The 23894-nt window shown below is 43.2% G+C and overlaps 1 protein-coding gene and 1 long non-coding RNA gene across 5 annotated transcripts in view; one reads left to right on the forward strand and one right to left on the reverse strand.

The window, feature by feature from the left end:
• Nucleotides 1–14405, forward strand: part of RAB3C (RAB3C, member RAS oncogene family) — a 107322-nt gene extending 92917 nt beyond the window's left edge. For all 4 annotated transcript variants that reach the window (XM_083576284.1, XM_083576283.1, XM_083576282.1 and 1 more), the window contains exons 4-5: nucleotides 5150–5274; nucleotides 10460–14405. In XM_083576284.1, the coding sequence (XP_083432410.1) occupies nucleotides 5150–5274; nucleotides 10460–10647 (313 nt within the window). In that variant the 3' untranslated portion in view covers nucleotides 10648–14405. The remainder of the gene's footprint in view (nucleotides 1–5149; nucleotides 5275–10459) is intronic.
• A 1996-nt stretch (nucleotides 14406–16401) lies between these two features.
• Nucleotides 16402–23507, reverse strand: LOC310744699. Its single transcript, XR_014539670.1, has 2 exons — nucleotides 22187–23507; nucleotides 16402–20430 (listed from the first exon to the last, which is right to left on the reverse strand). It is a non-coding gene; the product is annotated as an uncharacterized lncRNA (long non-coding RNA).
• Between the last annotated feature and the right edge of the window lie 387 nt (nucleotides 23508–23894).

Raw genomic sequence — 23894 nt, forward strand, 5'->3', positions numbered from 1 at the left:
AAGGTGGGAAGAATGGGAGTGAAGGCAGAAAAAAGAAAACTCAGGCACTTAGTTACATAGTACATATTCCTTCTGCATGACCACATGGAATAGAAACAGTTTAAGGAGAGGAGGAGGAGAAAATTGCTGGCGTCTCAGTTGATAGAGCAGCCTTGATTCCCTTCTCTCCCTCTGCTGCACTCTGATGGAATGGCTGCTGACTGGTAAGGGAGAGGAAAAGCCAATGAAGTGGCCCTGCTTCCCTTATTTATTTACTTACTTACTTACTTACGAAAGTATTTCTATACCATCATATCATAGAAAATCAGGGCAGCGTACAATGTGAAAACACAGAGCACCATCTTAAAAAATAAAGATACAGATCATCATTCAGGCTACTAATTGTAAAAATAAAAATTAAATGTTTAAAGTTTTATAATGGTATCTGGGGTTTTTTGACAACGCAATCCCCTTTGGTCTAGTCTAGTGTTTCCCAAACTTGGGTCTCCAGCTGTTTCCAAACTACAATTACCATTATCCCTGACCACTGGTCCTGCTAACTAGGAATGATGGGAGTTGTAGGCCGGAAACAGCTGGACCCAAGTTTGGGAAACACTGGTCTAGTGTGATCTTTGGCAGATCAACAGCTGAATTATGAGTCTGTCTAGAAACAACTTCTTTCTTCCCATAGCAAGCCGAGAAGGGTAAAGGGCTTCGCTTGCACCCTGTTGGTGGTCTGATTATGTTCCGATATACACTTTTTAGACCATTCCAGGTGGTCATGCAGAAAGACACTGTAACTAAGAATTGGTGCCTGAGTTTTCTTTTTTTCCTGGAAGAGGGATCAACCTTAAAGAGACGAAAGCTGTGAAAAGGCAGAGCTGTTGTTCTCAGCAGATTGATGACAGCACTCTGCTTGACCTGCCCTCGGTCAATAGAATCCTGCCCTGTAAATCTTGCAGAAGGTGGAAGCACAGAACAATGCAGGCTTCCATTTCCCTTCTCAGCAGCCATCTTGGAGGGCTGTGGAACACCTTCTCTGCACCAACTACTGCAGTAATATTGTTCAGCTCCTGCATTCTGCACTCCAGTTAGTACTGGCTATATCTGCAGCAATATAATATTCAGACAGCCACAGCCTCCTGTTTAAGTCTTTGTGGTTCAACTGTGCGGAAGCCAGAGATGCCCTTTCCAGGATAAAATGCTTTAATACTTTGCTTAAGAGTCTCTCTTTCTCGCTGGCAGAGAGAAGGTAGGGAGGGCAATGGAATTTGAAACAAACAAACATTTCTTGGGAAAGAATTAGGGTGATTTGATCAATGGCACCTGCATCGAAACACCAATGCCTCCTGCAAAGATGGGAGGATATTTGAGAATTCCCAACTCATCCTCACTGACGACAGTTGTCACATAAGGAATTTGAGCATCTCAGAGACTTGCCTAAAGACGTCATCAACCCACAGGGAAGTAAGCTTTCCTATGCTATATATTACAAGCTAACTCAGATTTATCGAGTAAGTGAAACACATATTTGTCATTGGGGAAACATCCGTTCAAATGCTCTTCCTCCGATTTACATGGGAAAAGTTGATCTGCAAGCTTTTCTCTCAGTGTTAAGCCCTATTCATTTGTGTCCCTCACCCCATGGTTTTAAGATGAGAAGAAAAAAAACTGTGTGAAAGCTGGCTATTACAGAGAAATTGCTGAAGTCTCAAGGGGGAGAAGCAGGCAAAGTCACCCACAGTTGTACTGAGAAGCCAACTCCCTTCAGGTTTCTCTCCTACACCTGACAGTAGCCATTACGTCTCGCTACAGGAGAGGGAGAGAAGGGAAGCTTTCTTGATCCCTCAACTGTCATCGAGCAACATCTTGCAGTGATCATCTGGAGGAACACTGTTAGTTGTTCCACATGTTTCAGAGGCCACAATGCCCTAGAAGTCAGGCATTTGGTTGTCGCTAGTCCCATGCTGTGGAACACTTTTCCAGCTGAGATTGGGCAGGCATCCTTGCTTTTGACTTCCCGGTGTCTTCCGGAGATGTTTTCTTTTTAAGTTTTCTTTTATTTTATTTATACTTTTCAAGTTTATACATTTCATTAGTCTTACAATCAATTTAACATTTCAAAAATTTGACTTCCTTCCCCCTCTTTCTGTGGTTCCTTAAATTTATCTTTTTAAATATCTTCTGCATATCCACATTCATTTAATTTGCTCATTTAATTATCTACTTTGAATATATACTCTTATGAAACTGCAGGTTATTACAATAATCCTGCTAATGTTTTTATCTGCTTGCAATTTATCTGTAAATATTCAAGAAACCATTTCCATTCTTTTATAAAAAGTTTGTTATCTTGATTTCTTTTTCTTCCGGTAAGTTCCACCATTTCTTCATATTCCATAAGTTTTTGTATCCATTCTTCCTTTGCTGGGACTTCTGCTTCTTTCCACTTTGGGGCAGGTAGCATTCTTGCTGCTGTAGTAGCATACATAAATAAATTTCTATACAATTGCGTGGACAGGCGGAGTCCCCCCAACCCCAGGCAACCTCCGAGCAGAATAATGACTCATGACAGCGTGTTATGGGATTAAAATTGGCCACAACTTTATTAAGTTTCAGATGTAGGAAGACCTTCGCTCAGGCACTGGGCATTTATCCTTCCCAGTCCCCAGCTGGGGATCTGGGAGACATCAGGGTTATCCAGAATGTGTGGGGATTGGGCTGGCTCTGGAGAACATATGTTCAAGCAGAAAGCCCGCCCCCCATTTCGCCGCCATCGCAGGGGAGAGCAATGACAACCTCTCGGCGTATGGTCAATGCCTCCCCCCTCAAAACCCCTTTAACAGGGAACCCTGGGATCACCGCCGCAAGGAGGGGTCACCACTTCACACACCCCCCCATTTAGGAAGATAGACTAAAGGATTCTGCCTAAGGCCTGAAACCGCCAAAGTTGTGACGTTTTGCTACGGGAAAGGCAAAACCTGCCAATGCAGGAAAATTCCTTTCCGGCCCTTCAACAGCGATCCTGACGTAGCAGCGCCTACGTACCTGTAACTTGCAAAAGAAGACTTAACTGAGGGAGGGCAAGGTGGGAGAAGCTCTGGAGCCAACTGACGCTTTGCAGGTAAGATTCACCTTCTGTTGTGTGGGCAGGAATGGTCCCTCCCCTTACCTGGCCGATCCCCTGAGAACGCCTCCCCAGGAGGGATTGGGTGATTGGCTGAGGTAGGCGGAGACCTCCAGGTATCCAGCCTGGAGAGGATGAAGCCAGCCTGAACTTCCAGGAGTTGCACTGGGATCCGGGGGGCTGCACTCAACCACGCAAAAGGCGCCTCCCCATTTGATGTGGGAAGCGGTCATTTAGGTAGTTCTGTCTCTATAATTCCCGAAAGAAAAGCTTCTGGGGTTGTTGTTTTTTATAAAAGCTATATCATTGTATATCATTTCTGGAGATGTTTGTTATTTGTTTTCTATACTGATCCTTCCAAGGATCACAAGGAAGTTTACAACTGAGAAGAGATTGGTGCGCCGACCCATTGCGCCATGTCACTTTTTCTGCCCTGTTTTCTGCATTAATCTGCAAATACCGCAATCCGCACCACAAATCTTATTGAAATACAAACGTTATTTCTCTTCAAAATATGTGTGATAAAATGTATTTTGGTCATTTTTAAATTTTCATTTTATTTTTTTGCCAAGAACTGTGTCAGAACATTCAGGAAGAGCAAAAGCCATTGGGTAACTAACAGAGCAGTTCTAGACATGTTTATTTGGAAGAAAGTCCCATTGCATCCTTTAAGGTTTATTCCCTGATGAGTGTGTATAGGGTTGCATCTTACATTTCAATCCACACATTAGTCCCGAAGATACAGATCAGGTCATTCTTACTGGAATTTGCAAAGATTTAATTTCTCAACGATCCCTTCTTAAAAGTTGGGGATGAGAAGCAAGGATATTTGATGTATAATGATTTTGGCTACACATTGTAGTAATATAACTTTAATAAAATTGTAATTTTTAAAAAGTTGGGAAGGGGAATTAGAATGCATGCATTTCCCTAAGGCTATATGTGAGACACAAAGAACTGATAACAGAAGCATTTTTCTTATTGCAAGGTAACCATTTCCCTATGTGTATGGCTATAAGGTAGAAAAATCATAATTCTTCCTCTAGCTGTTTTACAGGTTTTAAAACAGCTTCCATTTGTTAATGAAATATAGTTATGTCAATGGGCCCTGACTAACAGCTGATCAAAAAATGAAATCTTTTTGAGTCGCTAATGGGCTGGCACGGTAAGAAGTCTGAGTTACTGCCATTTGCAAGGTTGCCATGGTAACTGGTGCATCTTTTATGAAAGCCGTTTATCATATTCTGATAAACTGCACATCCCTAAAGAACTCAGCATGCTTCCCTCTGTTCGCCCCCCCCCCCACAAAAAAACCACATCTCTGTGACCCTGGACTTCAAAAGCACTGGCGCTTTCTTCCCTTCCCTTTAATATTAATGAAATTCCAGTCTCTGTGTCTTATCTTAGAGCTTAGCCACACTTACCTTTTGCTCTGCTTTTTCAAGGCAGAGGCCTGCACTTTAATGCTCCATGTCCGAGTACTCTTATTTTGCCCTGAGCTTTCCCTGCTCTTTAAAGCTGAATCGGAGCAAATGTCAATTCGGGTTTCCCGTGGATTAGTGTTTGCTCTGATTGAGCTCTAAAGAGCAGGTTTTCATGGAGAAAGCTCCGGAGCAACAGACTTGAAGCTTTAAATCGTGAAGCATGTCTGGAAAGAGCAGAGGAAAGGTACGTGTGGATAAGCCTTTAGTCATGCGACCATGCTGCATGAAGCAGACATTTTAGCGGCTGCTTTTGTAAAGAAGAAAAATGGGGAGTGCAATCTGATATCCGGTTGAATGCACAAATAGCAATGCAAAGCCAAAAATATTACTTCATGATCCACATTACTGTATAAATTGGTTGCTGTAATACAAATCCCTTGACTGAATTAAAAGAACAAACACCCAACCCAACACTGCTGTTTAATTATATGCAAAAACCTGCTCTCTTGAGGCAAGCCAGCTCATCCTGCCTACAGGTAGTGCCAGTCTAATTACCTTGTTCTTTTGACTGATCTCTCTCTCTCTCTTTCTCTCTCTCTCTCTCTCTCTCTCTCCTAAGGTCAACCCAAATAAAAACTTATTCCTGGGATAATGCCCAGGTTATTTTGGTCGGTAATAAATGCGACATGGAAGAAGAACGGGTAATCTCCACCGACAGAGGGAAACATTTAGCAGAACAACTTGGTAAGAAGAGAATTTATCTATTAAAAAAAGAACCTGGGCTCCATCTGCAACCACACATTTAAAGCAGTTGTCTGACCACTTGAAATCGTCATGGCTTCCCCTAAAGAATCCAGGGAGCTGTGGTTTGTTAAGGATTCTGAGAGTTCTTGAGAGACCACCATTCTTCTCACAGAGCTGCAGAGAGGGACTGATTATTAAGCTACTCTGGGAATTGCAGCTCTTTGAGGGGAGCAGGAGTTTCCTAACAACTCTCAGCACCCTTAACAAAGTGCACTTCCCAGAATTCCTTGGAGGAAGCTATGATGGTTTAAAGTGGCATGGCCCTTTTTAAATGTAGAGTGCAGAAGGGGCCTTTGTTGTTTGTTGTGGTCCATTCCATCTGTTTGCATGCCACAGGAACTTCTGACAGGGGCTTGCGCATATTGACTGCCCGTCACTTTCCCAGTTGCTCAGTGCAAAAGGGAGTACAGTGGTACCTCGGGTTACATACGCTTCAGGTTACATTCAGACTCCGCTAACCCAGAAATAGTACCTTGGGTTAAGAACTTTGCTTCAGGATGAGAACAGAAATCGTGCAGCAGCGGCGCAGCGGCAGCAGGAGGCCCCATTAACTAAAGTGGTGCTTCAGGTTAAGAACAGTTTCAGGTTAAGAACAGACCTCCAGAACGAATTAAGTTCTTAACCCGAGGTACCAATGCATAGTGTGAAATGAGAAACGTGCTCAACTGGCAAGGCAGATTCTCCTTTCTCAAGTGGTTCCTCCAGCAAATGCAGTTAGTGGCCAGTAGGGATGAGCGAATCTGTCAGTTTTGCTTTTTCTCAGTTTCGAATTTCTTTCCCCATTTTAAATTCAGTTTGCAACAATTCCGCATCTGTTTGCAAAGCTGTTGCTTTTGTTTTTTAAAGTTGTCTCATAAGAACACGAGAAGAGCCTGCTGGACCAGACTGACTGCCCATGTCGTCCAGCATCCTCTTTGTACAGAGACCAACCAGATGCAAACAGGACCCAAACGCAAGAGCACTCTCCCCTCCAGCAGTTCCCAGAGACTGGAGGCATTAACTGCCTCCAACCATGGAGACAGAACATAGCTAATGTGGCTTAGTAGCCAATGATAGTCTTATCCTCCATGAATTTGCCCAATTCTCTCAGAAATTCATCGGCATCCTGGCACACAGTTCTCCTAATATAGTCATGTTTGAATGCAATTCCCCCTAATATAATGTATTTTGGGGGCTGTTATTTTCAGGAAAATATGTATTTTTATGCACACTTTTGCCTAATGTACACATTTTTGAACACATGTTTTGGTTGGAGAATTGCATCGCAAAATTTGGAGGATTGTGGTTTTTTAATTTTTTTAATTTTATTAATTTTATTTGGATTCGCATATTGTTTCAGGAAGTGCAAATTAGGTAGAGTCACATAAAAATGCAAACCAAACTGAATTTCTTCCCCCGATTCCTAGTAGCAGGCAGGGAGATTCCACCTTTATTTCTTAACGAACCTACAGTGGGAATATAGCTTCTGATAAACACAGGAAATAAAACATAACTGGAGAAAAAGGCTAACTAGGGTTTCTACCTACTTTTCATATCGCCAGCTGCTGCCTCAACTCCTTCACACCCACTAATCTTAGTTTGATTGGGGAGTTTTATGATTCTGTGCTCTGCATCTCTTCCCCCACTTCTCCTCTAAGAGCTTAATTGCACATTGACTGGCTTGAGACATAATGTTAAATGACAAGCCTTGGGATCATCCATTTCCCTCCCCTCCTCCTCCTCCATCATGGACCTAAAGAGGAGATAGAAAGAGCAGGTGAAGAAATGGTTAAGCACCCTTGAAAACTGCCCTTTTCCTGAATCTGTGTTTCCCTATTAAAAGCAGCTCTCAGCGTTTTAATACACACACGTATGCGCATAGCATCTTGTTAAGCCCTAAAAGAACATCAGAAGTGACTGTTTCCTGAGTCTTTGCTATTTTTGTGAGCAGGACTAGGGGAGTGGGCATGGATGCAAAGCCCTTTTCTTCTCCAGTAAACCAAGGAAACAAGCATGAGCAGAGGATTAGAAAACGAGACGGCAAAATCTCTTGGGCAACCTGGAAAAAAACGCCACGTAGCTGGGAAAGACAGCTCTGTGAAATAACTCATTAAAGAAGTTGGGTTGGAAATCTGTTCAGAGCATTTGCAGGTTCTGCTTTCTATAAGTGGCTCTTTCTTTTTTATCAGAGCTATCAGCAGTGCTTCAACAGCATATTAAGAGGTGTCCCTGTTGCGAATCTAGCTCTAGCCAAATGGTCGTTATAGAATGGGGCAGGGAGAGCCTGTTCCATTCATCAAAAAGCCTGCAGCTTAAAGAAAACCTCTTGCATCTTGGGATTCACACTGCATTTTTCCTTCTTTTCTTTTTTTGCATGCCCCTATGAAGTTTTTTTTTAAAATAGTAAATGTGCCAATGCAACAAATTTGTGTTTGAAAACTTATATGCAAGCACACTTGGATTGTCTGCATGCAGTTTTAATTTTTTGAGAACTGAATAGGCACAGATGTGCTTGGAACCTTCCTCCCTGCCTATTAAAAATGTCCAGGTTGTTGTGTGTTTTATAATTTACACTTAGGGCCTTTGTAAGTCAACTGGAGTGGATCATAACCCACAAAGACCATTTTCACATGTGACATCAGTGCCTTTTAGCCTCTCTCTCTTTCTCATCAGCTTTGTGCAAAACTGGGAATGCAGGACAAAACATGGAAGGGATCCATTTTAAAATAGAAGATTAATTTAAGCCAATAAAATATGTTGTACGTTTGCATTATAGAATATACAAAAAGGCAGTTGAAGCCACAGGTGTAAAAATGCCCTGAGTTTACATAGAAACATGCTCACCATTATCCGCACAGTTACTTCTTATGCCCAAATCGAATCAGTTGCAAATTTTGGCTGGTGTAGCTTCACAGACAGTAGCTGTTTACTCTGTGTCAAACACAACCTCATATAATAATCTTCAAAGCTTGGAAAATCCATACTGCAATTATTATTTTTTACATTAAATGTTTGAGCCCCTTTCCCAGTGGAGCAAGCACTCCCAAACACCTGTGTTAATAGCCAGTATAATCACAGCCCCCAAAGGGTTCTGTTTCTAGTAGTTTAGACACATTTCCATTAAGTGGCTATCTGGGGGGAAATTGATGCATATAGACTTATCCAGGCTTCCTGTCTAGCCTTCAAGATATCCAGTTAATATGGCTGGAAAGAAAATAGGTCAGAAGTCTGATGATTTTGTTATGATGATGTTTATTGAAATATTTCTGTTTCCACTATGCAATAACATCCCAAAAAGCTTATGAAGGCAACACCTTTCTTAGGAAGACTAAAATGTCACAAACAACAGTGGAGTGCTGTTTTCATCATATTCAGCTTTTGAGTCTCCTTGGGAAGGAATATCAGTTCTCTGTTCTCTAACAGTTCTCTAATAGTGTCATAAGAACATAACAAGTGCCTGCTGGATCAGCCAATGGCCCAACTTGTCTTGTCAGATGTCCTTAGCACTAGGATGGGGCACTGGTACCCTCCAGATGATGTTGGAGTCCAACTTTCATCCCTGACCACCATGGCCCAGTGGTCAAGGATGATGGGAGCAGCAGTCCAGCAACATCTAAAGGGACTTCTGTATACCTGTCCTCTGCTGGCCACTATTAGAAACAGAATGAGGACCAGATGAGCTCTGTGGTCTGAGTTAGCATTTGCAAGTCTTCTGTTCTTAATAAGCAGACATCGTCCCTCTTGGCTACAATGCAAAAACACAGCACCTTGCCTCCAGCTTCCTTGTTTTGTTTTTGTTAAATTAAACTTTCTTATTGCATACAAGCAATACACAATCTATACGTCCAAAATAATACTATATTGTTACATAAGTCCACACTTTTAGCTTTCCAGAACTCCCTCCTCTACGTTTCTTTCTCTGTCTTTCTCAAACAGCACTTCCTGTTTTTGCTTTAGAAAAAGATTACACCTACATCATCACCCTTAGCTAGGAAGGGAAAAGATATGCTACCTATCCCTTCCCAGCCCAGTTCTGGTGGGCTTCAAATTTCTGGGAAATGCCTGCCATGTCATGGCTGTTGGCTCCCATTAAGAGACATTTGTCTGGCCCTGAGCCATTAGACCAGGGGTCAGCAACCGAAGGCCCATGGGCCACAAGCGGCCCACGGGGGTCGTTTAGCCAGCCCACAAGCTGCCCTGAATTGAGCCGCCCGCTCAGCGAGTCCCCGCGCACTGCGCTAAACCGGCGCAGCACAGGGACTCACTTCCACGGCGCCAGAAATCGCGTCTGCGCAGACGCTGAAAACAGCAGGCAGGCAATCCAGCCCACAGAGGGATCTCTACTGGAGTGAACCGGCCCAGGCAAGGTAAACCTTGCTGACCCCTCCATTAGGCAGTAATCTGTTTTAACAAAAGGCACAACCAGGCTAACTTCCCTAACAGATGGAGATGAATACCTTTGGCCATCTGGTTCATCGCGCAAAGGGCTGAGCCCTTGTGTGGTCTCCTAGAACAGTCACTCTTCTCTCTTTCCTGTGCAATGGTGGTGCAGAAGCATTTGCACTAGGATTAGTCCAGTTTAAACTTAAGCCCTAAATTCATACAGCAGCCATGGAGAATCCGTGGTTAACCAAATCTTGTTAGACTACAGCTCCCATCATGGGCTAATGGGCGTTGGAGTCATGAGAAGATAAGAAGCTGCCTTATACCAAGTCGGGCCATTGGGCCACCTAGCTCAGTACCATTGAAACTGATTGGCTGCGGCTCTCCAGGGTTTCAGGCAAGAGTCTTTCCCAGTCCTACACGAAGACACCTTTTTGTATGCTAAGCATGTATTCTATCGCTGAGCTATCACTCTATCCCCTAAAGCAAGGCCAGCAATCTTTCACCCATCTAGATGTTCTTGGACTCCCAACTCCCATCAGCCACAGAGAGCATGGCCACTTGCCAAGGATGATGGGAGTTGGGGGGGTCCAACAACATCTGAAGGGCTGAAGGTTCCTCACCCCTGTCCTAGTTGCTCCTTTGCTTGTCTTTGCATCTACCCCAAAGCACCATCTAGTCAGTGCCTGAAGAAGGTAACTATAATGTTGAATAGTTGCAAGTGCTGTTTCTGAATGATTGCAAGTCTGTCTGTTTCTACCAGGTTTTGAATTCTTTGAAACAAGTGCCAAGGACAACGTCAACGTCAAGCAGACCTTTGAACGGCTTGTGGATATCATCTGCGACAAAATGTCAGAAAGTCTGGAGGCAGATCCTGCCATTGCTGCCGGTAAACAGAACACAAGACTAAAGGACAGCCCTCCTCCACAGCAACCCAACTGTGGCTGTTAATAGAGTCATTGTCGACAGAGGCGGCTCCAGCGTGTTCTTTTGCCAATAGAGTATTTACATAGGGTCTATATGCCTTTATTTATAACGTCTTACCGGTTCATTTTGGGGGAAATGTGTCTTCTTTAACGCCCACTGCTGGTACAGTATGTGCATAGAGTTGCTTTGCGAAACAGATCGCAAATGTGTAAGGACAGGGCCCTCCAATTTCTCAGCATTTGGCCTCTGCACGTAGATGACTGTTCGTCTGCGCTCTTTATGTTCACCTTTATGCCCGTTCCACCTTTAGCTGGTGCTGTGACCTCAGGTCCACATTTTGTCTGGATTTTTCTCTTCCTTCATCCCATTTCTGGTTAATGCTATTGACTCTTCTAGGTTGATGATCCAGCAAGTCAGAAATAGGACTCCCACTCCTTGGCACTCCAAATCAATACTAGCACTGCAGAAAGGTAGCAGTCTAATCATGCCAGCACAGCTGCACCTTCCAGGTAACTTGCCAGTCTGCATTCTCCAGAGAGGTCCATGCTTCAAGGTGGCTAGGGCCCATTAGCAAAACCACAGGTGTCCTATTAACCAGCGACAGGGATGGAGAATTTAGATCTCCCAGATCAGGGCTACCTGCCTCTCAGACAGCCTTCATTGGGAAGGATGTCCTACATTCAGAACCAAGACACAGTTCCCTGGCTTTCAGCCATAGGCCTTGCAGTCGGATTGTTTACCAAGTATTTCTGGGTTTTTGGTTTTCCTTCACTCGAGCATTGCTTATCTTGAGGGATACTTGTCCAAACTTCAGACCATATTCACGCAAACTTTAATTTCAGTTTAATAATAATAAAACCACTGTAAATTCTTAACACTTTCACTTTTGTATCGGTCACACTCAGTGGGCAGTTAAAAATGAGGAAGGGACTGGAGTATGGGCTGTTTTTTTAAAGTGGAGCAACGCACTTCAATTGTTTATGGTGTAAGCAGCCAAGGTGTAGGATTTGTCCTTCCCAGGGTATCTCAGTGCACCACAGAGAATACAGTTACTTCCACTACAGAAAGTAGAGCCAAAAATAACTCCCACTACAACTAACACACTTATTTTCATACGGACACAAATGGAAGTTCCAAGGATTCAGAGCTTTGAATATAGATAGATATATTAGTGAAGTCATTGGAGGCCAATGGAAAGAAATTTATTCTTCTCTAATTGTCAAAAGCATGTACAAGAAATGAGTGAAGAAATGTTACAGAATGAAGAAGGACAAAGAGAGGCAACGTGAAACAGTAAGAAATATAACAAGAGTAATTGGGTTGCAGGCCTGTTCTCAGTTCTACATGCATGGGAACGCTGATCTCCAAAGTGCATTACTCTTACTGTCCTTATTGGATGTACTAAACTCCTGATAGTAACACCAGTGAAAATATATAATTTTTGGTCAAGTTATTCTTAGCCAAAATTTAGTGGCACCCTGATCCTCAATATAGACAAGTTGGAAGAGACCTCAAAGGTCATCTGGCCCAACCCCCAGTGGTGCAGGAGTCCCACTACAGCACCCCCAAAAGGTTGACTTCCAGTGCTTCAGTTGCATATGCATAGCTCCATCTTCACAGGAGTTTCCTCCTCCTCTTGGACAGAATGGGAACCCTGTAGGTGCTCAGTGAAGCTTCCCAGTACATGTGCCAGGCATTCTACTACATATATACATGAAAAGGATGCCCTTTGCACCCATGGGTGTCTGTATGATGCCGTGAAGATCTGCATAGCTTTGTAGGTACCCTTTGCATGGAGCAGCAGCTCTCTGAAATCCCCGAGGCTAGTTTACACATGTGTACTCTACACTGGCTGACGGCCGGACCAGACGATGACTTGCATGAATGAATGGGACATTGCAGATTTATCCCTTCATCAACTCAAGTAGAATATTTTTCAACGGAAGCAGCTTACACCTGCAGATCAAGATCAAGAAATCAACTGATCTGCATGCATATATGAACCAGCCTTACCGTTTTATGAAACACATCTGGGTTGGGTTTTTTTAAGTGCCAGGTTATTCTAGAAGCTCTGTTTTTGAAGAATTGAACCTCTGACTCCTACAAATGATGCTTAAGTGTGAATGTTATTCTATACCTGGCATGGGCCACACATGTTCTCATGTGGTCTTTTGGTGCAATTTCATACAGCAACCCTTGACCGAAATTTCGTAAGTCTTCTTAGAGTGATCAGTTCCGACCTCTGGCAAGAAGAGCAATCTTTCTGTCCACAAGCAGCTTGCTAGATTGAGTGGGAGAGAGACAGAGAGAAGAGAGTGTCAGAAGGGGGGGGAGAAAGGAGTGGTAGAAAGAGAAAAGGTGTGACTCCACCTATTTTAGCTCTGGCCCCACCCACACTTATTTTAGCCCCACCCACTTCCAGCATGTGACCCTTAACAGATTCACCTTTTTATATACCATCAGATAACTTTTTCTTCTTTCTTTGCTATGAAACTTTTATTTTTCCTCTCCAGTGCCACTCTCATTAATAACAGGGAGAATTGCCCGTGAGGACAGATCTGGGTCATTACTTCTGAAAGACATCTTGCCCCAGACTTGCTAGCTGATGATGACCTTCTTATAGCTTTTCACAAAAAAGTCAGAATTTGATGGTGTTTCTGGAAGCCCCACAAGAAAATATAGCTACATTAATTTTTAAAAGAAGAACTTCTACGGTTTCAGGAAACAAACCATGCAAATTGATTATAAACTCACAGAAAGGCTGTGAAAAATAAGCAAGCAGCATGGCAAGTGTTTTAGCCACTGTATTTCCCCACATAGAGATATTTGTTTCTCAGTAAATTCCCTCTCTGATAATTGGAGGCACCTCTTCACCCTGCAGTATTCCATCTTGACTCCTCTAGCTGGGTCACAGTGACGAAGTTCTTCTAATTATCGGAGAAGTATAAAATGTTCACAGCTCTTATTTGCATCATCTTTTAATACCAGGTAGCTGTTTTGCAGGAGGGTTGCGGCAGAAATGACGGAAGGAAGGAGGGTGAAAGTTGGGTGTCTAGAGAATTGTTAAAAGGCACACCTGACCACAGGATTACTGCGTTTCACTGTAATTACCACATAGGGAAGCTAAGACCTCGCTCCCAACTGTGAGCCATAATTATTTTATTTTCCTTAACAAAATTTATATACCGCTTGACTGGTAAAACCTCTAAGCAGTCTGAAAAATATTAAAATTATCAGTAAAAAGCTGTTTGAAATATTATAGAAACAATTAAAATTAATAGTGAAAGAAGCTAAAAGATAATAACACCTGCGTGTCTAGATAGGCTCACCTAAAGAAAAATGTTTTAAATAGGTGTTGAAATGTACTCCTAAGACACCTTTTCAGATGTGTGGGAGCTGAGGAGAGCAAAAATAAGCTAAAACCTACGCTTGGATAAAATTGGGGTGCCAGAGCTCACCATGAACGCCTCCCGTGTTCTCTTAGAATGGCAATGGCTCCCACCTGTGAGGTGCTGGAGCTGAGCTGGGGGGGGGGAGGCCCGGTTATAATGCGCAAAACATATTTTAAGAGCATATTTTAAGAGCTTTTGAGGCACTCATCTCCCCACATCCAAATGCCTCACAATATAAATGAGCTAGTAGCATGCGCGCACACACATAGGTTTAATTTTGTTCCTTTGTTTCTGCTGAATTAAACCCCCACCCCAAAAAAGTTGCCAATTTGCAGAGGAGGATATGAGGCAGAAAACTAGATAGCAGTCAGTCTTTTCTTGTCACCAACCCCCCCCCCCCAAAAAAAACAGCAGAGGTGGGGAACAGCAAAAAAAGAAAAGGGTTGAAGTCAATATATACCACCAGTAAAAGAGAATTTGGTAGAAATCCAGTCAAGGAAATTCTGGGTTGTATCTTAACGACGTTCCATCAGCTCAATGACTTCTGCTTGTGCAGTGGGACTCCCTGTTCTCTTGTCTTCCTGCTCCTCACCCACAAGAATATTTTTGGGGGTTCCCCAACTCTCTAGAGCCGATGAGGGGGGTGCAGAGGTGCACAAGGAGATAGAAATGAATTCCCATCGCATAGGTGGAAGTCCTTGTGCTAACTTGACAACTTCATTGGATATAACTGCCCCTCTTAGGTGGGGGGGAGCATTTTGATGCAAAAAAACACAGAGTGAAAAATACTGAAGAAATTCTAGCATCCCTGTAGTGTGCAGGTTCAATTAATGCACATGTTCAAATAAGAGAGGTTTATTTATTGTAGGGCTGCCATATGTCCGGGTTTCCCCAGACATGTCCAGAAATCGGACTCTGCAAATGGCTTCCGGCAGGGTTTTTGCCGAATTGGCAAAATGTCCAGGAAAACCCAAACATATGGCAATTAGGGCGTTTTAAAAAATGCTTCAAAAATCCTTATAAAAGCCTAAAAACTCTCTCTCCCCCCCCCCCAATTAGGCAATCCTAATTTATTGCATTGTTTTATTCTGGGTTATTGCTTGTTACCAATGTAAACTTTATTCTCTGCTAGTCTTGAATGAATAAAAATACTTTCTAGAGGCTAGTCTGATTCCTGAGAGCCCAGCTAAAGTGTAACCACACTGGGATATTTTTGAATTTATTTTATTTTTTCCCTTTATAGCCCACCATCTGAAGGTGGCATACATGGGTCTCCCCATCCAGTGGCGTAGCGTGGGTTGTCAGCACCCAGGGCAAGGCAAGTAATTTGCGCCCCCTAACCCGGTAGGGGCAGAGAGCTGCGAGTGCGAGCACGCCCCCCCCAGATGTTGCGCCCAGTGCGGCCGGCCCCCCCTGCACCCCCCATGCTACGCCACTGTCCCCATCCTCACTGATTCCCCACGACAACCCTGTGAGGTAGGTTAGGCTGAGAGGCCATGACAGACCCAAGGTCACTCAGTGAGCTTCATGGCTGAGTGGAGCCTTGAACCCTGGTCTCCCAGGTCCTAGTCTGACACTTTAACCACTACATCACACCATATACAAAAATAGCCGGGCTGCTAGTTGTACAACTCCTTGCATGGGTGAATTGCCTTCTTGCTCAAGCAGTTCTTTCCTTTGCACATGGGCAAAATATTTCTAATGAAGTTTTGCATATTGGCAACTAGAACGCAGAGGCATGAGCTGAATGTTACAATGCCTGCAAGCGCATACAAGCAATGGAGAAGCAAGCTTGTGTTTCAGTTTGTGTATAACAACTCGCTCTACAATACAGCAAATGTGCCTATCCCTTTTATGCCATTAATTCAAAATGGCATTCCCCACCCTCGCTTATTTTCAAATCTGGTTGTTTGGTGTCTGAGATATGGAATAGCTGGCCTGTCCTTTCTGTCGAAATGGCTTTTTCCCCTTCTCTCTCAGCTGCAAATATATGTGACTGTTACTGGAACCATTTGTTCCTTTGTGCTTATACTCAGGGCTTTCCCAAGCGATCAGCTGATAATGCAACGGAGGTACAGTTGTTCAATGTCTCATGCAGGATGCAAACATTTTTACTCATGAAAGCGTTTCAGATATCGTATTTTCCCAGCGCTCAGAGCAATATATTGTTGCTGGTGAAATAAAAGATGCCTCCCCCAGCTAGAAAGACTGTTTCCTTTTGGAGTGCTTCTGTTTGAGTGTCACCAACTCCAATTGGCTAGAGCAGGTATAGGCAAACTCGGCCCTCCAGATGTTTTGGGACTACAATTCCCATCATCCCTGACCACTGGTCCTGTTAGGTTGGGATGATGGGAGTTGTAGTCCCAAAACATCTGGAGGGCTGAGATTGCCTAAGCCTGGGCTAGAGCCTGTGATGCCATGAATGATAGTAACAGCGTTGTCCTGTTGCCCCATTTGGTCACCCTGACATGAATGCTCAACTTTGAGAGAGGAGCTATAGCTGTCTTAAGCTCAAACTCTCCCACTCTCCCATTCAGAATTTGCTTTGAGACTCATGGGGGTCATTGACAAGCTTAATTGACTAGGACTTTGGACTTTGACGGTTGAAACAAATCAGTTTCATCTCTTCTTGTTAGACCCTCTTTACAGTTTGAGCATTCCTCTCTAGTTTGTGCTGGAGTACATCATCCAGTCATTAAAAAAAAACAACCCACAACCCTGGACTGTCCATATTTATTCTCCATTCTATACGTATTGGCCATTGCACTATTGCTGGTGAACTGGAATAAGCCCTTAGTATATTGCATAGAGAAACGACCTGAGCAGCTCAATCTGTGTGGCCTTTCCAGAGCTTGAGTCTGAAAGATTACAGAGTTTCTTCCCAGTCAGCTCAGCTCTGCTATGTCCAGCTGTACTGCCTGCACCTTATTTATTTTAAGAATGAAGTGCTATTTAATGGTGCACTATGTTCATTGGAGTTTGATCCTAATGTGTGGAATTGTCGGAATGTTGTGTTTTCTAGGAGACTTAACAGTGGTGCAAGATTTATGTCTGTTGATAGCAGTTTTGTCAGTCACAGACAGTTGCTAGAGCTAGTTTTCAATGAGCATGTTTTGTGATGGCACCGTGTAAATGGGGGTCTTGTTGAGTAGGGGGTCCTTTTTCCTGAGGGTACTGATGCACATCCACTTTTCCTGAATCAAAACACTGTAACTGTTCCTTCCATGGCAAAGTTTGCATATATTCCACGCAGATTATGTTGGAGAAATCTGCAGTTAATACTGGATTGTGAAGATGCTTGTGTTTTGGTTTTTGTTTGCTTGTTTGTTTTCCACAGAAGCCTGTGCCATCCTTATTCATTTTGTCAAGCCAGTACAGTTATGAGTGACAGGAAGTGAAGGGTCTTCTTAAAGGAAGTGATTCCCTGAGATACGGGCAGATTGTCATACATGTTTTTTTATGTTAGAAAGTCCAAAAAGCATATCTCAGGTAGCTTTGAGGCATCATTCAAAGTATAGATCGTTTTCTTTAATAAACTACCAGTTGGTCTACATCAATACACAGTTTAGAGTGGACGTACTCTTCTGGGAATCAGAAAAGTTATGACAGAGCTGGATTCATAGCAGAATCCCCATAACTACTGCAGACCAATCCTTGCTTATTTATGCCTGTCAGATAATTAGGTCAATTACAGGATTTTCTGTTTCTTTCATACCCAACTAGAACTTGGTTCTGTCGAGCATCCCACTGACAAATTCAAAATACAAGTCAGCTTTAATATTTATAAATTATTTTTCTTCACAAGTCAGGTATATAGTGTGGTGGTGGTGGTGTTTTCGTTTTTTTTTAAAAAAGTCTCTGTTAACATTTATTCTATCAAACTGCTTAATAAGTCACTTGACCAAATCAATCAATCAATCAATCAGTCAATACTCTGGTTTCTCTTCAGATCGTGTAAATCTTTCGCCTTACTTGACCAAATATCTCTTGCACGTCTCATGCCAACTCATTCCATACACTGGTTTAGCCACAACAAAATCTAAATCATTTACAATCCTTTTCCTTATATCTCTCCCCCCATCCTCATACCCCACTTTGTGGGATTTGCCAAGAAATTCACCTTATCGCTAGGAAGTGCCTGTGGTAATTTCACAAGCTATAGAGCTCATATTTAGTTTTGCAGTGGAACAGATGGACACAGCCCCCTGGCATTTTAAGGGGGAGAGAACACACCCAGACCTCCCAGCTATCCTACATCCCTCCCTAAACATAGGAAAGAGATACTAGGACTTACCAGGATGAAATTGACAGAAATGGGTAATTCTGACATGTACCTTGCAAACTAGTGTTAAATGGAAACCGTGCTGTAATTCCCGTTCAATATATTGTTGGTAAATGTCCACTGTGTTGTGATTCAGTTGGAACTGTCAGAATGTGTATACTATTTAATAGTGTTTGTGGAACTGAAGTGTCTTAAATGTGGCATGAAAATGTTATTTTAAAAAAATAGATTTGTTTTCTATTTTTGAACACCTCTAACCGGAGGGATCATGGGCCAATAAGTGCAATATTTAACGACTTATTCAGTGTATATAAACTTGTGTGGAAGAGAGAAGTGTTGTGGATGTGTGAAATTCCTGCTGCTAGTTGAAGACTGTGTGGCTTATTTAAACAATTTCTAGTAGCTGTTTTAAGTGTCCGATAGTCACGTTTATATCGTATAAATGCTTTTAACAGTGTCGTACAAGAATATTCTATTCCTGATTCTGTTAAATTAATTATTTTTCCTATATGAGATGATTATAAAAAAACATATCCATATGTTTCCTTGCAAGTGCATGTCAATTTTACTTCTAGAACTGTGTCTTTAAAAAAACAACACCAAAAGATTATGCTATAAATAAAACAATGAAGAAACTTATTTTCAGTCAAAAGATCTTAGGCGTTTCTCAGTTTGTGCACATTTCAGGGGCGTGTTCTATAAAAATGCATCATGTAGTAGACTGACTCCCATTTCTTCTCAGTGGTCATTAGTTGTAGACTCTGCCAGGTTAGGTCACCATGTATGTTCTAGATATCTCTACATTCTAGAATACAGGCATCATAGCTCAGACCACAGTAATAACTTGAATGCTAAGGAGACACATGGCAATGTTTCCCTTGCTTCGACATCAGTATGTGCTGGGGTGGGGGACAGAGAAGGGTGCAACCTCCTGCAATGGGGGCCTAAAGTAGTAGAAAGCTGGATTCCTTTGTAGCTATACAAGACCACTGCAGAAAAGAGGGCTGGTACATCTGATGGCTCTTTCATGAGACAGATAATTGTTTGTAAATATGCAAGGATATGCAGTTGGGAACATAAGTCCTTGCGGGCTCCTGGCACATGCCTTGCACATGTGTGCAAATACATCTCCCCCTCAAACATTACAAGTTTCACCAGTGGGTATAGGAGAGTATGTTGTGCCCTCCTTTGGTTCTCTATTCTGGAGGCCTGTCGGAAAACAGTCTTCTGTTTGAAGCTGTCATCTCTTAGAGGTCCAGATCTAGTTTAAAGATAAAGAACCACAGAGGAGGGAGAGCAGGAGCCATGAAGTTGTCCTTCAACTGCTAATACCGCAGCAATCACACAACTCACAGGGTGTCTTCTCCACTATAGTGTGATGTACAGTGCTGTATTTCTAAATTATAGTCATTATTTCTAAATTCACATCTATACATATACCACATGCATTTTTTTAATGCAAAGGTGCCCTTTTTTGTGACATAAAGCCTCATTTTTAGTAGTGCTTAACTGGGTCACTCTATTGGAAGGGTGGTCTTGCACATGAAATGTGAGCCTCTGGAAAGCACACAAAGAGGTTTAGCAATGGGAGCCTAAGCATTCCTTACTCAGAAATAAGTGGCACTGAGCTCCATAGGACTTACTCCCTAGTAAACCTGCAGTTTTATGAGACCCCCACAGTGTGAGCCTATGCATGTTTCCTCAGAAGTGACTTCCATGGTACTAAAGGGGACTTAGTCCCCAATAAGTTTGCATAGGATTGCTGCCTAATCTACTTGTTTACAGGGCTGGCCCAATACATTTTGGTGCTAGAGACAAAAGCAAACCAGACTGACAGTTAGCAGGCAGCATCGCCCTCCACACCTGAGGGTGGGGAAGTTGAGCAAGCCATATGACCCCATACCCCCTGCCCCACAATATTTGCTGCCTCATTGTGTCCTCTAATGGCCATGATACCAGCTTCTAATCAACTGCAGAGAAGTATCTAAAAATGCAGTCATTTTCCAGTAGTTTGAGGTCTGGTTCATGTGTTACAAAAAAACAAAAACAAAAAAACAACAACACCCATAGGAGATTGTTCACTGTCTAGCCTAGGGGCAAGGGATCCCTTTGGATTCAGGTAGGCTATAGAACCTTTGTTGCCTTTGTCCATGGAGTTTTCTTGGCAGGGATACTGGAGTGGCTTGCTGGTTCCTGCTCCAGGTTATAGAACACCATAGTAAAAGAGAAAAGTGGAAAGGACCTAACAGAAGCAGAAGACATCAAGAAGAGGTGGCAAGAATACACAGAGGAATTATACCAGAAAGATATGGATGTCTCGTACACCCCAGGTAGTGTGGTTGCTGACCTTGAGCCAGACATCCTGGAGAGTGAAGTCAAATGGGCCTTAGAAAGCATCGCCAATAACAAGGCCAGTGGAAGTGACGATATTCCAGCTGAACTATTAAAAATTTTAAACGATGATGCTGTTAAGGTGCTACACTCAATATGCCAGCAAATTTGGAAAACTCAGCAGTGGCTAGAGGATTGGAGAAGATCAGTCTACATCCCAATTCCAAAGAAGGGCAGTGCCAAAGAATGCTCCAACTACCGCACAATTGCACTCATTTCACACGCTAGCAAGGTTATGCTTAAAATTCTACAAGGCAGGCTTAAGCAGTATGTGGACTGAGAACTCCCAGAAGTGCAAGCTGGATTTCGAAGGGGCAGAGGAACCAGAGACCAAATTGCAAACATGTGCTGGATTATGGAGAAAGCTAGAGAGTTCCAGAAAGACATCTACTTCTGCTTTATTGACTATGCAAAAGCCTTTGACTGTGTTGACCACAGCAAACTATGGCAAGTTCTTAAAGAAATGGGAGTGCCTGATCACCTCATCTGTCTCCTGAGAAATCTCTATGCGGGACAAGAAGCTACAGTTAGAACTGGATATGGAACAACTGATTGGTTCAAAATTGGGAAAGGAGTACGGCAAGGCTGTATATTGTCTCCCTGCTTATTCAACTTATATGCAGAATTCATCATGCGAAAGGCTGGGCTGGATGAATCCCAAGCCGGAATGACGATCGCCGGAAGAAATATCAACAACCTCAGATATGCAGATGACACAACCTTGATGGCAGAAAGTGAGGAAGAATTAAAGAACCTTTTAATGAGGGTGAAAGAGGAGAGCGCAAAATATGGTCTGAAGCTCAACATCAAAAAAACGAAGATCATGGCCACTGGTCCCATCACCTCCTGGCAAATAGAAGGGGAAGAAATGGAGGCAGTGAGAGATTTTACTTTCTTGGGCTCCCTGATCACTGCAGATGGTGACAGCAGTCACGAAATTAAAAGACGCCTGCTCCTTGGGAGAAAGGCGATGGTAAACCTAGATAGCATCTTAAAAAGCGGAGACGTCACCTTGCCAACAAAGGTCCGTATAGTTAAAGCCATGGTTTTCCCAGTAGTGATGTATGGAAGTGAGAGCTGGACCATCAAGAAGGCTGATCGCCGAAGAATTGATGCTTTTGAATTATGGTGCTGGAGGAGACTCTTGAGAGTCCCATAGACTGCAAGAAGATCAAACGCATCCATTCTTAAGGAAATTAGCCCTGAGTGCTCACTGGAAGGACAGATCGTGAAGCTGAGGCTCCAATACTTTGGCCACCTCATGAGAAGAGAAGACTCCCTGGAAAAGACCCTGATGTTGGGAAAGATGGAGGGCACAAGGAGAAGGGGACGACAGAGGATGAGATGGTTGGACAGTGTTCTCGAAGCTACAAACATGAGTCTGACCAAACTGCGGGAGGCAGTAGTAGACAGGAGTGCCTGGCGTGCTCTTGTCCATGGGGTCACGAAGAGTCGGACACGACTAAACGACTAAACAACAACAGCAAGGCTATAGAACACTGATTAGAAGGATCTATGTAGAGGTATTTCACAGACTGGGGAACAAATCACTCATGTGTGGGAGGGTGGTTCTATTTAATTCATTCTAAAACAGATTTGGGGGGGGTCCTGAATTTGATCAGAAAATTCCACCCAGGGGAGGGGACGTTTAACACTTTCTCCACTGATGTTTCCCCGCTCTAAATTGCCCCTCCCTGCACAGCTGCTGTTAGTTCTAGGAGTGGGGAGAACATTGACCCAGCAGCTGTTGACAGTATTCCCTCTCCTGCAGGGTGAATAGAGTTAGTTAGGAGAGCTATTCAGACTGGGGAAATTGCACAGGGTGAAAACAGTTCAACACCTCCCCACCCCACCCCCCAGCACACCCATGCTGCATACAAACATGCAACTGCCTGCACCTATTTTAAATGTGGGGGTTTGTTCCCCACCCCCCAAAGAACAGAAAACATCAGCCAACTCAGTCATGGATCTCCCACTTAACGTCTAGTTTGACTCGGAGACTTAGCAACCTATTTCGGGGACTTTTAGATGACAGGTGGGGTTATTTATGACGGAATGCACCTCCACACACATGCAAATTCCCTGCAAATAGCAAAGTAGATTGTCAAGAAGAAATCTAAATGAGAACCATTCTGTGTGGAATCTAATTTTCCATATGTGGGGATTTAGGGGAAATAGACTGCACCCTCAGGTGGTCCAGTCTAGAAAATGATTTAGCACGTCTGATGTTTGGAAAAAGTAGGGCATGGTTAGTAGAAAACTGAATGATACAGGGAGTTTCCCCCTTTTGTTTTCACCTTTCCTAACACACACACTTGTCTGGAATAGGGCTGGGGAAGTATCTCTTCATAACCTAGAAGACACAGGCCCATTGTACTAAATTGTTAGGAATCACAGGAGAATGAACTACACTAGGAAGGAGAGAAGAGGGCCTTAGGCCAGATCTGTACCATACATTTAAAGCATATCCAACTCACATTTAAAGCACATGACTTCCCCCAAATAACCCTGGGACCTGTAGTTTGATACGGGTATTAGGAAGTGTTAAGTCTCTATGGAGGAACTACAGTTCCCAGGATACTTTGGGGGAAGTCATGTGCTTTAAATGCTATGGAACTCCCCTTATAAACCCTACTTTACTAAAGAGATGTGAAACGTGTGTTGACTCTTCAGGTGTTCCCTTCTACACAATCACAGTCACATGGGGGGGGGACAGGGCTGTGCCAGCAGGCACTGGTGGAAAATGGGGTCCAAAACATCGAGGGCGGGGCACTGAGTGATGAACCCTTTTAAATCAAGGCTTTACAAATCCATAAAACAAACACTATATATATTTCAATATCCAGTATAAGGCCTGAACTAAATCTCTTTGGCAAACTGGTTTCACATGCCATGCTACAGCTACTTTGGACATGAATCCCATTGAAACCAATGAATAAGCCGTGCATAATTTAAGGCTGCAGTCCTACAACACTTACAGAGAGGCACATAAAATGTTAGTCAAATACCAAAAACGAATGCGTGACTTTTCCTCAGTCGGCTTGTAAACTGAACAGTAGGTATGTCGCTCAGTGGCGGAGCTCATGCTTTGAGCGCAAAAGGAGATCCCTGGCATCTCCATAGCTCAGTCAGTAAAGCAACAGACTGTTAATCTCAGGGTTGTGAGTTCAAGCCCCATGTTGGGCTTGTAGGGGGTTGGACTAGAT

Source organism: Podarcis filfolensis (genome assembly GCF_964270895.1).
Source record: "Podarcis filfolensis genome assembly, chromosome: 11".
Taxonomy (NCBI): Eukaryota; Metazoa; Chordata; class Lepidosauria; order Squamata; family Lacertidae; genus Podarcis; species Podarcis filfolensis.